The sequence below is a fragment of the Serinus canaria genome, chromosome Z, assembly GCF_022539315.1.
Source record: "Serinus canaria isolate serCan28SL12 chromosome Z, serCan2020, whole genome shotgun sequence".
NCBI classification, from domain to species: Eukaryota; Metazoa; Chordata; class Aves; order Passeriformes; family Fringillidae; genus Serinus; species Serinus canaria.
The window spans coordinates 68,078,481-68,094,022 of record NC_066343.1 but is presented as its reverse complement, the minus strand read 5'-3'; the positions used below and the strand labels follow the sequence as shown (position 1 = coordinate 68,094,022).

Below are 15,542 nucleotides of genomic sequence, written 5' to 3'. Positions count from 1 at the left end.
CACTCTGTTTTTCAAACATCATAGATATCTCCTGACCTACAAAAGGAGAAGCTGCCTAAAGCCAAAAGTGAAATATCAGAAATAGGCTCAAAAAGTGAGTAGAAAAGGATGAAAAAAGGGAAAGTGATGAGACATAACAGATTTGGGTTCCACCCAGCAGCTCACTGGGTACTGCACACACCAGCTGATGCATTTGTAAGATCTTTGCAACAGATGAACAGAGAAGACAACATATCCCAATGTAACGTACACCAAAAGAATCCAAACAACTAAAAAATCCACAGTGAGACTTTTTAGCAACAGTAGTCACATTACTTGAGTTAAATTTAAAAAAACATCTCAGGAGAAAATCCCATTTTTGCTTTTTTAGCAACCATGGGGATCTCCTGCTGCTGGAAATTACGCAGCAAGCAGTGACGACTCACACTTGGAACTCTGCCCACTTTCACTTTTCACATTAAGTGGACTAGCACATGAAATAGAAATATTCCCACCTGCTCCTGCCCCCAAACCATCTAACACTGCCACATTTTCACAAAGAATTTACAATACAATATAAAAAAAACCCAAAATCCAGAAAGGAGAAACATTGCATGAATAGTTGATGAAAAATCTTTTGTGACATCTGTGCATTTATTTCTAACTACTAACATACCAAGGGTAATTAACTCTGGATACAGGGGTATGAGAGATGGCTCCAAAAATATTCTGCAAGATTTTGCAGGGTGAGGAAAAACTCTTGCACTAGAAAAGCTGCAGGTACCACAGAAAAAATAAAAAAGCATTAAAAAATATATACATATACACATATAAACAGATTTTAAAAACACTGAGAGACTAACAATATTTGTCAATGAAAAATATAAGAAAACACGAATTAACATGCAAAATAAACACTATATACAAATAATATTAGAACATGCAATAAGAAAAAAAAATAGATGCTGGTATGTAGAGAAATTGTTAAATAAACTCCCAAAAAGGGCAACACACAAAACAAATGAAAAGACAATCCTAAAACACATCCCCGGCACAGCCAGCCAGAAAACTTCTGTCACACTTTGGTCTCCTGTAATAGCTCAGTAACCAGGCTTCCCCCTGGCAGCAGCCCTGAGAAAATGTCAGCTCCTGTTCTCACAGCAGCGTCCCCTCCTGGTCAGACAAGCACCAAAGCCCTCAGAAGAAAGCAAACAGAAAAAACAAAAGTGAAAACGGAAAAGGAAAATTATCCAGAGGATGGTGATGAAAGGAAAGCCTAGCCATGGCCGTATAAAACTGCACACCCAGCAGCTCCCCAAGCAAAGCAGCCACCACTACCGAGCAGAGCAGGCTCCTGCACAGTGCCCAAAGCTCCACCATGGCTGTACCTGGATGCGCACAGCCTCGCCTGTGGCACAGCACCCTGGCACTGCTGCTCCTCATCGTGGCTCTGGCCACCGGCCTCCGGTGCCACCACCTGCGGACACACGATCCTGGGAACGCACTCCAGCTTCTGCAGGACATGGCTCCACGCATGACACAGTTCTGCCACCTCCAGAAGCCACCAGTCTTCCCCGACACCCTGCTCCACAACAACCTCCTGCCGCAGCAAGCCGCCGCCACCGCCCTCCGCATCCTGCAGCACCTCTTCCACACCCTCAGCTCCAACGGCACCCGCCAGCACTGGCCCAGCCAGGCTCGCAACCACCTCCTCAACAAGCTGCAGCACCACATCCACCACCTGGAGCAATGCCTCGCCGACAAGGCCACGCCCTTCAAAGGACCACGCAACCCGCTGCTCGCCATCAACAAGTACTTCAGGGACATCCACCTCTTCCTCCACGCCCACCAGCACAGCGCCTGCGCCTGGGACCACGTCCGCCTCGAAGCTCTTGTCTGCTTCCAACACGTGGACACACTCATACGGCGAATGAAGCACCAAGCTGCTCTGGACCCCACTGAACCCACGGATAGCAAACACCCATCCCCAGCCAGCACCAGCGGCCACGGATTGAGTGGTGATGGCAGCAGCCCAGGCTGGGATCACTTCGTACCAGTCACATCTCTTCCGAGTGTTGAGGTGATGGGGAAAGGGGTATGACTGTGGTGACACTGGGGCCAGTCTGTGGCACAGCCCACACCCAAACCACAGCCACTGGGGTGGAAGGAAGAAGAAATTTCTGTGTTAGACATTCATGGACAGCTGCAAGGCACTGGGGATATGGATGGTACTTATTACCTGTGGAATTACTGCGTTCATCCAGACTGTAACCTCGCCTGATGAACGGGAAGGGATGGATCATGGACACTGTTGAACTATGGTGGGACTCTTATTCCAATCACTATTTATTACAGAACTCTGTTCACTTACTTATTTAATTAATTAATTAACTCAGTTGTTTGTTTATTTATTTATTTATTATTTTGTTAGAAATAAAGACTTTTTGTAAAAGCAGAAAAGAATGAAAAAGCCAAACTGTGGTCATTGTGCTTCATGCTTATACCTGACATGCAAAGACACAGACCCTTAAGGCTGTGAGGGGATGAATTTCCCTCCTGCAGCCCATCTTGCCAATGCCTCCTGCCTGGGTCAAAGGCTATGGACAGCAGACCCTTCTCAGGGAATGGTGGTCTTGCAGCCCCCAGGCGTCTCTTACAGCTGCCAGACCACTGGGGCACCAATTTGCCCCAAATGGCATGATGCCTGCTCTGCACACTTCCTCCTCTTCCACCACCACACTCTCCTTTCCAGACCCTCCAATACTGCCAGGACATGAAAGCCACCTCCAAACCATCATCCCACCACAACCATTCTGCAATGCCACAGCACTGCTTTGCAAGAAACAGGGTGGCATAGACAAGGTGCACCTCAAAGAATCAAGGAGGGGACCCATAAAGGTCTGCAGAGATTTGGACAAGGAACAGAACTCCAGTGCTACTAACTCCACCCAATAAACACCAAAAAGACACAAAACCCAAAGGAGATGTCCAGAACTGCTCACTGCTCTCCTACAGCCACCACAGCTGGTTCAGGATGCTCCTGGCTGTGCTTACATCCCAGCAGCTACAGGGACCTGCTGCAGTACACAGAGCACCTTGTTCTTGTCCTTCTTCACCCCAACACATCATTAGCAAGCAAAGAGATCCATCACCCCAACACACTCACTCAACATGGTCCAACCCAACCAGCACAGCATCCCTCATGAAGGAAACTGCCCATGCATAACCAGCACCAGCTGCTTCTTCACCCTCCAACCATCAACCCAGAAGTATCTCCCCAGGTGAGCAGCTCTGGCCTCCTCCTGCATGGGACAAAGAGATTGTTTCCTGCGTTTAAACACTGCATGGTGGAAGTTTGCAAGGACACTGCTCCATGCAAACACAACTGATCACTTTCCGTTTAGCTGAGTGAGGAAAGAAGGGGACCAAATATAGAATCATAGAATTACTAAGGTTGGAAAAGACCTCCAAGATCATCAAGTCCAGCCTCTGACCAAATACCATTAAGCCAAATCATGAAGTGCCACATCTACTAAATTTCTGAACACTTACAGGGGTGCTGACTCCACCACTTCCCTAGGGAGCCTGTTCCAATGCTTGACCACTTCTTCAGTGAAGAAATTTTCCCTAATATCCAACCTGAACCTCCACTGGCACAACTTGAAGCCATTTTCCTTTCCCATTGCTAATTGCTGTGAGAAAAAGCCAATTCCCACATAGTTATAACCTACTTTTAGATCGTTGTAGAGAGTGATAAGGTTCCCCTGAGCCTCCTTTTTTCCACACTAAACTCACCCAGTTCCCTCAGCTGCTCTCCATCTGACTCACTCTACAGACCCTTCCCCAGCTCTGTTTCCTTCTCTGGACACACTCTGGCTCCCCCAGTGTCCTCCTTGCTGTGAGCAAACAAAGCCAAACACGAGGTTCCAGGTGTGGCCGCACCCCGTGCCCCAGCACAGGGGGATGGCACTGCCCTGCTCCTGCTGGCCCCTCTATTACTGGCACAAGCCCGGTGCCATTGGCCTTCTTGGCCACCTGGGCACATCCAGCTCGTGTCCAGCCACTGCTGACCAGCACCCCCAGGCCCTTTCCCACTCAGCAGCTTTCCAGCCACGCTGTCCCAGCCTGGAGCTGCAGGGGCTTGTTGTGACCCAAGGACAGGAGCCAGCACTTGGCCTGCTTGCACCTCACACAATTGGCCATGGCCCACGGATCCAGCCTGTGCAGATCCCTCTGCAGAGCCCCCCTGCCCTCCAGCAGGTCAGCACTCACACCCAGCTTGGCCTTGTCCTCAAGCTGACTAAAGGAGCTCTTCATTGCCTCACTCAGATCACCAATAAAGATACAAAACGGTACAGTCCAGAGCTCTGGGGGACACCACTAGTGACCAGCTGCCTGCTGCAAGTAATTCCATTCACCAGCACTCTCTGGGCCAGGCCAGCAGCCAGTTTTTAACTCAGAGAACACAGCATCTAAGCCACAAGCAGCAGGTGTCTCCAGGAGAATTTTATGGGATAGGGTGTCAAAGACTTCTAAAGTCCAGGAAGTCAACATGCCCGGACTTTCCCTCATCCACCAAGAGAGTCACTGTGTTATAGAAGGAGATTGGGTCAGGCAGTAATGCCTTTCACAAACCCATGGGCCTGATCCCCTGGACCTCCTGTAGGTGCCATGTGATGGGCACTCAAGAAGATCTCCATGCGCTTCCCCAGCACTGAGGTCAGGCTGACAGGCCCCAAGCTCCATAGACCTTCCTGAAGATAAGCATAACACTGGCCACACTCCAGGTGCCTGGGGCCTCCTTAGTTAGCCAAGACTGCTTGTAAATTATGGGAAATGGCTTGGTGAGCTTTCCACCAGCTCTCTTATATATTCAGGTACACATCAGGACCCCTCAAGATTAAACTTCCACATTGTACCACTGTCCTCCTGATGCTCCTATCCAGAAGTACCCTGTGATGTCAGAAACGAGGACCTAATTGGTTCTGTCTTTTCTGAGGCAGCTGAAGGCACTAAACCACTCTATGACAAAAACAGGAGTGGTGGTGATGACACAAGCTGGAATACAGGGAATTCAAACACTGAAGAAGAAATGCATTTGTATTATTTTTTGTATTCCGGTGAAACAACACCAGAATACGGATTAGAGAAGCTGAGTAATATCTGCTCCTGAGGACATATCTAAAAGCATCACTGGACAAGGCCATGAGCAGGCTCTTCTGATACCACCTCCTCTCAGCATCACACTCCACTTGGGATATCCAGGGCAAAACAAACAATTAAAATTAATTTTTAAAAATCCTTTATTGTTCAAAAGCAACAGCTTAGAGGAGACTTTTTAAATTCCAACACAGTGAAAGTCAAACTGCAAAAGGGAAGCAAGACACTGCAGAACCTTCAGAACATTCAGTGCCCAGGTGCGTAGACCCAGAGCCACATGCTCAACTTCATGACTTGATAAGCTCCTGAGGTTCCTGAGAGAGAAACTATTTTACAACTGTATCAAACGCTAAAAAGAAAGAATTTATCCATATGAATACAAGAAAACAACCACATGGAAGCTAAAAACAAAAAAAAACCTAATGGAGAATTACAAAAAAACTAGGTAAGTGTGCCAGGCAGAATGGAAGCTTTACACATCATTTATCAGGGAAATCTTCCAAATGAGGTTCTTAAAGTATCTCCTTTATCTGAGTAAACTCCACAGAAGAAGTCTGGAGGCAGTTTAATACAATCTCCTTAGTCCCACACACGGTAAATGGTTCATCTCTAAAGAATTATATAGGTGTAATTGAGCCTTTATATAGACTTGACCAGTAAGATTATGGACATATTTATTTAAACATTTAAAAAGGAAATATCTTTATATGGGAAAAACAAATTATTATACAGGAAAACAAATTCTTTGATTACAATAATCAAAGAATTCAAAACAGAAATATCTCTGACACATTACAGACAGTTGCAACTACTTGTAGAGTGCTCTATGGAACCAATCCCTTAAAAGCCAGATAATAATAAACAAGAGAACAATGCAATTAACCCAATGACTACTGTTCAGCCTCAAACACTAACCTAGAGATGTACCCCCACTCAAGGAAGGAATATCAGGGCAGAGTCGTAGAAGTCTGTCATGAAAAACCCAGCAGTTAAGGTGTGAAAATGAAATTTTACAGAATAAAATTTTTGACATTAATGCATTAAAAGCTGAGACAGCTCAATCAGCTCAGCAACTTATTAGAAATTTACCAGTTACTTCTTAGTAACTTACCAGTACCACCACTTCCTTTTTTAACAAAACAAATTAACTCAGCACGTACCAACAAGTACAACTGTTAGTCAGGAAACAATACTTTAAAAACCTTCAACATATTTGATTTTAGAGGAGGTCAGTGAGACTGAATACAGCACTCTTCAAAACAAAAAACTCTGTTACTTCACCTGTCCAAAATCAAAACATATTTAAGAAAAAAGTAAAACCCAAGATCCTATGCTGCAAGTAATGCAGAGAGTCCTGTCCAGGGCAAGAAAGGAAATTCAGCGAAACACAAGAGGAATAGGAGATGACCCCAAAGAAAAAGGAAAACGACAAAAAACCCACAAGATCATACCAACCAAATGATTTGGCAACAATGTGGGGCTTCATTCCCCACAACCAACAGACAAAAGACCAGCTCTGTGGACAAAAAAGAGAATTAATAACACCATCCCAAGCCATTAAGACCCCAACAAAACCCTTCCCCAAAACCACCAGAGCCACCAGCAGAGACTGGAAACTACGGGCGGAAACTGCCGGCAATCGGAAAGCGATGAAGGGAAAGCTGCCTGGCATACAAAGCCGCGCACCCGGCAGCACCCCAAGCACAGCCACCAGCAGCACCAGCCAGCCTCAGCAGGCGCCTCCTGCCCCTCACCACCCGACAGCAGACACAGAGCCACCATGGCTGCACCCACAGCCACACGGCCACGCCTGCCGCACGCCGCCCCGGCGCTCCTGCTCCTCCTCACCGCTCTGGCCACCAGCCTTGCCTGCCAACACCTGTGGACACACGAGGACACCTTCCCCGGTGACGCTCTCCGCCTCCTGCAGGACATGGCCGCCAACCACACACAGCTCTGCCACCTCCAAGAGCCGCCCTTCTTCCCCGACACCCTGCTCCACAACAACCTCCTGCCGCAGCAAGCCGCCGCCACCGCCCTCCGCATCCTGCAGCACCTCTTCCACACCCTCAGCTCCAACGGCACCCGCCAGCACTGGCCCAGCCAGGCTCGCAACCACCTCCTCAACAAGCTGCAGCACCACATCCACCACCTGGAGCAATGCCTCGCCGACAAGGCCACGCCCTTCAAAGGACCACGCAACCCGCTGCTCGCCATCAACAAGTACTTCAGGGACATCCACCTCTTCCTCCACGCCCACCAGCACAGCGCCTGCGCCTGGGACCACGTCCGCCTCGAAGCTCGTGCCTCTCTACAGCACCTCCACAACCTCACCCGCCCCATGCGCCGCTAGCGCAAACACCCACACGCCAAGCCTCGCCTACGCCCCAAAGCCGCCTCCTCTGCCCTGGCACCAGAGACAGGCCTGCCACAACCGTACAGCACCCGCAGCAATCAACCACTGCATCTCCAGCCATTCGGCCGCTCCCACTGAGATGGACAAAGGACTTTCTCTACGTATTTATTGACTGATCTAGTTATTTATTTATTATTTATTTATTTATTTATCTATTTATCTATTTCGTCAGGTACTTATTTTTCTACCTCTTCCCTTATTTATGACATCGGAAATAAAGACCTGTGACAAAACCCTTGCCACCGCCTCTCCTCTCTCTAGCACTGCAACCACTCTTTGCGCCAGGGGAAAGCCATCTCCCTGGAACACCTGCTCCAAGCCATGCTCCACACAGCCCCTGTCCACTCTCCTCAATGGCACCTGCCCAAGCAGCATCCTGCAGCAGCCCCTGTGCAAAAACACTGCCACCCTGTTCTTGGCCAACACCACGGAAGCACACAAAGCCCAAGGCTGGAGAGCACCGCTGCACCTCATCTGCTTTATCCTCTCCGTGCTCCATTCGTCCAATCCATGCCTCTCTGACTCGCAGGCAACGATGTCATGCAGGACACTAGAGTAAAAGCACGGCCCCCGACGTGCAGGAAGAGATGACAAGGAGGACTCCCTCGATAGCTGAAGGCTAATTAATTACTTTATTATACTCTATTATTTTATGCTATATTCCAATAGATTACACTACATCTAAACTGAAACTGCACAAGCACTCAACTCCAACTCATCTTGTGGCTGACCAAGAAGACACGGCTTGCAGAGACTGGTCAAGAAAACAAAACACTCCCAGCAGAATCCAATTCCCATCAGGTGAACAATCCTCCACCATGCATTTCACTTCTGCACAAAGAAAGGACCAGCAATTGGGATTAGAATTGTTTTTTCTTTCTTCGAGGCACATCTCTGCGATTCCCAGAAAACATCCTTGGGAAGTTGTGCCTTGATTTTCTTGTAAGAGAAATGCGGCCACAGGACACTGTCAAGCACTTTGCACAAAGCCAGGCGCACAAGGTCACTTAGCCTGCCCCTGTCCACCACTGCTGTGGAGCCCTAACTGCAGAACAGCGCCAAAACCACCAGGAATGGCCATTTTGCACTTTGGAATGCCATGCTGCCTGGTACCGATCACCTCTTTGCTCTCCATCGGCCTTAGCCTAGTCCCCAGGAGAAGCAGCCTCATCTTCTTGCCTGACACAGAGCTCAGCCTGAGTCCTCCGTTGTTCCCACACCTTTCCGCTTTTCCCTTTCTAAACACGGGGCTTGGCTTTCCCTTCTACCACTTCTTGGCAACTCCAGCTGACACACACCAGGTTTCAAAAACCATCCACATGGGCCTAGCAACTCCAGCTGAAAGTTCCCTCAGGACTCACGCACCAACCTCTTCACGTGCCATCGACCCGTACGCATTCCGGTTGCTAAGACGGTCTCAAACCGGGCCCTCTCCTACGGTGGCCTGGGCATCTCCATTCTTCAGGCAGGGCTCCCGGCACTTGCCTTGCGCCACTTCGGCAGCGCGCCTGCGGATCCCTGACACGCAAGGCTACAAACAGCCACTCGTCCCCACAGGCTCTTTGCCCCAAAAGTCTAGAACCTTCAATTCCCATGAGACGCTCCGAGCAACAATCCCACCGTTTCTCCACGAGGCCAGGCTGATCGTCCCCTTGCAGATCTCTGCACACTCCAAACTCCTCTTCCCCGATGGCCAGATTTTGCGCCCTTTTGGAAAGGCATCTGAAGCTACTGGCAAACCTTCACTACTCCAGCCAAAGAAGCCCAGCTCCCTCAGCCTTGCTCACAAGGGACGTCCTCTGCACCCCGCCGTGCACCTCCAGAGCCATCCCCTCCAAGACCGCCACACCTGTCACGGAGCAAGCAGCCCTGAACGGGACACACCGTTGCAGCCCAGGGCTCTGGCAACGCCAAAACACAAGACCATTTCTTTCATGGGGGACGCTCCTCTTTTCCCTCCGGCCGCCTCATCCGCCAGGGCATGGATCTCCAAAGCACACCCGTGCTCCAGGGCCACGGCCATCGGAGCAAGCAGCACAGGAAGAGCAAAGCCCTTCCCTTTGGCCGACTTCTTGGCTGAGCCTTCCTCGCCTGCCTTGTTGCTGGCTCCGCCCAAACACAGCAGCAGGTGCAGCGCCTGCCTCCGTGCAAGGCAAGGGCACACTCAGGCTTCCAAGGCCCACGTGCACGGCCAGCCCCTCCAACACTGCCACTGCCTCTGGGCATTCACCGCAGGAGGGGAAACGCCTGCCCCCGCCCACTGACATCACCGCACATCCCTTGCAACCACAAAAGGAAAACAGGGGCTAAGATGAAAATAAAGGCAAGCCACAAAGTGAAAGGAAAAGTGACCACAGGCAGCAGCAGGCCTTTGCAGGTGGAAACAATGCTTGGGCAAAAAGACAGACCCACTTGCACAGCACAGACCGTGCAGCTGGCCCGGCAGGTGAAAGGGAACAGCATGGACGCCTCTCCACCACGCCTGACACCGGGGCCCCCGAGCCAGAGCTTTCGCAAGCCCGGCACACCGCTGCCACCACAATCCCCAACCACGCAGACCCCAACAAAACCCTTCCCCAAAACCACCAGAGCCACCAGCAGAGACTGGAAACTACGGGCGGAAACTGCCGGCAATCGGAAAGCGATGAAGGGAAAGCTGCCTGGCATACAAAGCCGCGCACCCGGCAGCACCCCAAGCACAGCCACCAGCAGCACCAGCCAGCCTCAGCAGGCGCCTCCTGCCCCTCACCACCCGACAGCAGACACAGAGCCACCATGGCTGCACCCACAGCCACACGGCCACGCCTGCCGCACGCCGCCCCGGCGCTCCTGCTCCTCCTCACCGCTCTGGCCACCAGCCTTGCCTGCCAACACCTGTGGACACACGAGGACACCTTCCCCGGTGACGCTCTCCGCCTCCTGCAGGACATGGCCGCCAACCACACACAGCTCTGCCACCTCCAAGAGCCGCCCTTCTTCCCCGACACCCTGCTCCACAACAACCTCCTGCCGCAGCAAGCCGCCGCCACCGCCCTCCGCATCCTGCAGCACCTCTTCCACACCCTCAGCTCCAACGGCACCCGCCAGCACTGGCCCAGCCAGGCTCGCAACCACCTCCTCAACAAGCTGCAGCACCACATCCACCACCTGGAGCAATGCCTCGCCGACAAGGCCACGCCCTTCAAAGGACCACGCAACCCGCTGCTCGCCATCAACAAGTACTTCAGGGACATCCACCTCTTCCTCCACGCCCACCAGCACAGCGCCTGCGCCTGGGACCACGTCCGCCTCGAAGCTCGTGCCTCTCTACAGCACCTCCACAACCTCACCCGCCCCATGCGCCGCTAGCGCAAACACCCACACGCCAAGCCTCGCCTACGCCCCAAAGCCGCCTCCTCTGCCCTGGCACCAGAGACAGGCCTGCCACAACCGTACAGCACCCGCAGCAATCAACCACTGCATCTCCAGCCATTCGGCCGCTCCCACTGAGATGGACAAAGGACTTTCTCTACGTATTTATTGACTGATCTAGTTATTTATTTATTTATTTATTTATTTATCTATTTATCTATTTCGTCAGGTACTTATTTTTCTACCTCTTCCCTTATTTATGACATCGGAAATAAAGACCTGTGACAAAACCCTTGCCACCGCCTCTCCTCTCTCTAGCACTGCAACCACTCTTTGCGCCAGGGGAAAGCCATCTCCCTGGAACACCTGCTCCAAGCCATGCTCCACACAGCCCCTGTCCACTCTCCTCAATGGCACCTGCCCAAGCAGCATCCTGCAGCAGCCCCTGTGCAAAAACACTGCCACCCTGTTCTTGGCCAACACCACGGAAGCACACAAAGCCCAAGGCTGGAGAGCACCGCTGCACCTCATCTGCTTTATCCTCTCCGTGCTCCATTCGTCCAATCCATGCCTCTCTGACTCGCAGGCAACGATGTCATGCAGGACACTAGAGTAAAAGCACGGCCCCCGACGTGCAGGAAGAGATGACAAGGAGGACTCCCTCGATAGCTGAAGGCTAATTAATTACTTTATTATACTCTATTATTTTATGCTATATTCCAATAGATTACACTACATCTAAACTGAAACTGCACAAGCACTCAACTCCAACTCATCTTGTGGCTGACCAAGAAGACACGGCTTGCAGAGACTGGTCAAGAAAACAAAACACTCCCAGCAGAATCCAATTCCCATCAGGTGAACAATCCTCCACCATGCATTTCACTTCTGCACAAAGAAAGGACCAGCAATTGGGATTAGAATTGTTTTTTCTTTCTTCGAGGCACATCTCTGCGATTCCCAGAAAACATCCTTGGGAAGTTGTGCCTTGATTTTCTTGTAAGAGAAATGCGGCCACAGGACACTGTCAAGCACTTTGCACAAAGCCAGGCGCACAAGGTCACTTAGCCTGCCCCTGTCCACCACTGCTGTGGAGCCCTAACTGCAGAACAGCGCCAAAACCACCAGGAATGGCCATTTTGCACTTTGGAATGCCATGCTGCCTGGTACCGATCACCTCTTTGCTCTCCATCGGCCTTAGCCTAGTCCCCAGGAGAAGCAGCCTCATCTTCTTGCCTGACACAGAGCTCAGCCTGAGTCCTCCGTTGTTCCCACACCTTTCCGCTTTTCCCTTTCTAAACACGGGGCTTGGCTTTCCCTTCTACCACTTCTTGGCAACTCCAGCTGACACACACCAGGTTTCAAAAACCATCCACATGGGCCTAGCAACTCCAGCTGAAAGTTCCCTCAGGACTCACGCACCAACCTCTTCACGTGCCATCGACCCGTACGCATTCCGGTTGCTAAGACGGTCTCAAACCGGGCCCTCTCCTACGGTGGCCTGGGCATCTCCATTCTTCAGGCAGGGCTCCCGGCACTTGCCTTGCGCCACTTCGGCAGCGCGCCTGCGGATCCCTGACACGCAAGGCTACAAACAGCCACTCGTCCCCACAGGCTCTTTGCCCCAAAAGTCTAGAACCTTCAATTCCCATGAGACGCTCCGAGCAACAATCCCACCGTTTCTCCACGAGGCCAGGCTGATCGTCCCCTTGCAGATCTCTGCACACTCCAAACTCCTCTTCCCCGATGGCCAGATTTTGCGCCCTTTTGGAAAGGCATCTGAAGCTACTGGCAAACCTTCACTACTCCAGCCAAAGAAGCCCAGCTCCCTCAGCCTTGCTCACAAGGGACGTCCTCTGCACCCCGCCGTGCACCTCCAGAGCCATCCCCTCCAAGACCGCCACACCTGTCACGGAGCAAGCAGCCCTGAACGGGACACACCGTTGCAGCCCAGGGCTCTGGCAACGCCAAAACACAAGACCATTTCTTTCATGGGGGACGCTCCTCTTTTCCCTCCGGCCGCCTCATCCGCCAGGGCATGGATCTCCAAAGCACACCCGTGCTCCAGGGCCACGGCCATCGGAGCAAGCAGCACAGGAAGAGCAAAGCCCTTCCCTTTGGCCGACTTCTTGGCTGAGCCTTCCTCGCCTGCCTTGTTGCTGGCTCCGCCCAAACACAGCAGCAGGTGCAGCGCCTGCCTCCGTGCAAGGCAAGGGCACACTCAGGCTTCCAAGGCCCACGTGCACGGCCAGCCCCTCCAACACTGCCACTGCCTCTGGGCATTCACCGCAGGAGGGGAAACGCCTGCCCCCGCCCACTGACATCACCGCACATCCCTTGCAACCACAAAAGGAAAACAGGGGCTAAGATGAAAATAAAGGCAAGCCACAAAGTGAAAGGAAAAGTGACCACCGGCAGCAGCAGGCCTTTGCAGGTGGAAACAATGCTTGGGCAAAAAGACAGACCCACTTGCACAGCACAGACCGTGCAGCTGGCCCGGCAGGTGAAAGGGAACAGCATGGACGCCTCTCCACCACGCCTGACACCGGGGCCCCCGAGCCAGAGCTTTCGCAAGCCCGGCACACCGCTGCCACCACAATCCCCAACCACGCAGACCCCAACAAAACCCTTCCCCAAAACCACCAGAGCCACCAGCAGAGACTGGAAACTACGGGCGGAAACTGCCGGCAATCGGAAAGCGATGAAGGGAAAGCTGCCTGGCATACAAAGCCGCGCACCCGGCAGCACCCCAAGCACAGCCACCAGCAGCACCAGCCAGCCTCAGCAGGCGCCTCCTGCCCCTCACCACCCGACAGCAGACACAGAGCCACCATGGCTGCACCCACAGCCACACGGCCACGCCTGCCGCACGCCGCCCCGGCGCTCCTGCTCCTCCTCACCGCTCTGGCCACCAGCCTTGCCTGCCAACACCTGTGGACACACGAGGACACCTTCCCCGGTGACGCTCTCCGCCTCCTGCAGGACATGGCCGCCAACCACACACAGCTCTGCCACCTCCAAGAGCCGCCCTTCTTCCCCGACACCCTGCTCCACAACAACCTCCTGCCGCAGCAAGCCGCCGCCACCGCCCTCCGCATCCTGCAGCACCTCTTCCACACCCTCAGCTCCAACGGCACCCGCCAGCACTGGCCCAGCCAGGCTCGCAACCACCTCCTCAACAAGCTGCAGCACCACATCCACCACCTGGAGCAATGCCTCGCCGACAAGGCCACGCCCTTCAAAGGACCACGCAACCCGCTGCTCGCCATCAACAAGTACTTCAGGGACATCCACCTCTTCCTCCACGCCCACCAGCACAGCGCCTGCGCCTGGGACCACGTCCGCCTCGAAGCTCGTGCCTCTCTACAGCACCTCCACAACCTCACCCGCCCCATGCGCCGCTAGCGCAAACACCCACACGCCAAGCCTCGCCTACGCCCCAAAGCCGCCTCCTCTGCCCTGGCACCAGAGACAGGCCTGCCACAACCGTACAGCACCCGCAGCAATCAACCACTGCATCTCCAGCCATTCGGCCGCTCCCACTGAGATGGACAAAGGACTTTCTCTACGTATTTATTGACTGATCTAGTTATTTATTTATTTATTTATTTATTTATCTATTTATCTATTTCGTCAGGTACTTATTTTTCTACCTCTTCCCTTATTTATGACATCGGAAATAAAGACCTGTGACAAAACCCTTGCCACCGCCTCTCCTCTCTCTAGCACTGCAACCACTCTTTGCGCCAGGGGAAAGCCATCTCCCTGGAACACCTGCTCCAAGCCATGCTCCACACAGCCCCTGTCCACTCTCCTCAATGGCACCTGCCCAAGCAGCATCCTGCAGCAGCCCCTGTGCAAAAACACTGCCACCCTGTTCTTGGCCAACACCACGGAAGCACACAAAGCCCAAGGCTGGAGAGCACCGCTGCACCTCATCTGCTTTATCCTCTCCGTGCTCCATTCGTCCAATCCATGCCTCTCTGACTCGCAGGCAACGATGTCATGCAGGACACTAGAGTAAAAGCACGGCCCCCGACGTGCAGGAAGAGATGACAAGGAGGACTCCCTCGATAGCTGAAGGCTAATTAATTACTTTATTATACTCTATTATTTTATGCTATATTCCAATAGATTACACTACATCTAAACTGAAACTGCACAAGCACTCAACTCCAACTCATCTTGTGGCTGACCAAGAAGACACGGCTTGCAGAGACTGGTCAAGAAAACAAAACACTCCCAGCAGAATCCAATTCCCATCAGGTGAACAATCCTCCACCATGCATTTCACTTCTGCACAAAGAAAGGACCAGCAATTGGGATTAGAATTGTTTTTTCTTTCTTCGAGGCACATCTCTGCGATTCCCAGAAAACATCCTTGGGAAGTTGTGCCTTGATTTTCTTGTAAGAGAAATGCGGCCACAGGACACTGTCAAGCACTTTGCACAAAGCCAGGCGCACAAGGTCACTTAGCCTGCCCCTGTCCACCACTGCTGTGGAGCCCTAACTGCAGAACAGCGCCAAAACCACCAGGAATGGCCATTTTGCACTTTGGAATGCCATGCTGCCTGGTACCGATCACCTCTGTGCTCTCCATCGGCCTTAGCCTAGTCCCCAGGAGAAGCAGCCTCAT

General features: G+C 52.3%; 5 protein-coding genes across 21 annotated transcripts in view; 4 read left to right on the top strand and 1 right to left on the bottom strand.

Moving 5' to 3' along the window:
• UBAP2 (ubiquitin associated protein 2) overlaps positions 1-15,542 on the bottom strand; it is a 418,367-nt gene that overhangs the window by 9,739 nt on the left and 393,086 nt on the right. The gene's annotated exons all lie outside the window — the stretch shown is intronic.
• On the top strand, positions 1,358-2,080 carry LOC108962800 (interferon-like). Its single transcript, XM_018920083.3, has one exon. It carries the CDS (start codon positions 1,358-1,360, stop codon positions 2,078-2,080), a length of 723 nt encoding a protein of 240 aa, XP_018775628.3.
• On the top strand, positions 6,383-8,490 carry LOC115485070 (interferon-like). Its single transcript, XM_030236674.2, has one exon. The coding sequence runs from the start codon at positions 6,920-6,922 to the stop codon at positions 7,490-7,492; it is 573 nt and encodes a 190-aa protein (XP_030092534.2). The 5' UTR covers positions 6,383-6,919; the 3' UTR covers positions 7,493-8,490.
• On the top strand, positions 10,315-11,898 carry LOC127061107 (interferon-like). The gene has a single exon (XM_050987439.1). It carries the CDS (start codon positions 10,331-10,333, stop codon positions 10,901-10,903), a length of 573 nt encoding a protein of 190 aa, XP_050843396.1. The 5' UTR covers positions 10,315-10,330; the 3' UTR covers positions 10,904-11,898.
• Positions 13,723-15,306, top strand: LOC127061109 (interferon-like). Its single transcript, XM_050987441.1, has one exon. It carries the CDS (start codon positions 13,739-13,741, stop codon positions 14,309-14,311), a length of 573 nt encoding a protein of 190 aa, XP_050843398.1. The 5' UTR covers positions 13,723-13,738; the 3' UTR covers positions 14,312-15,306.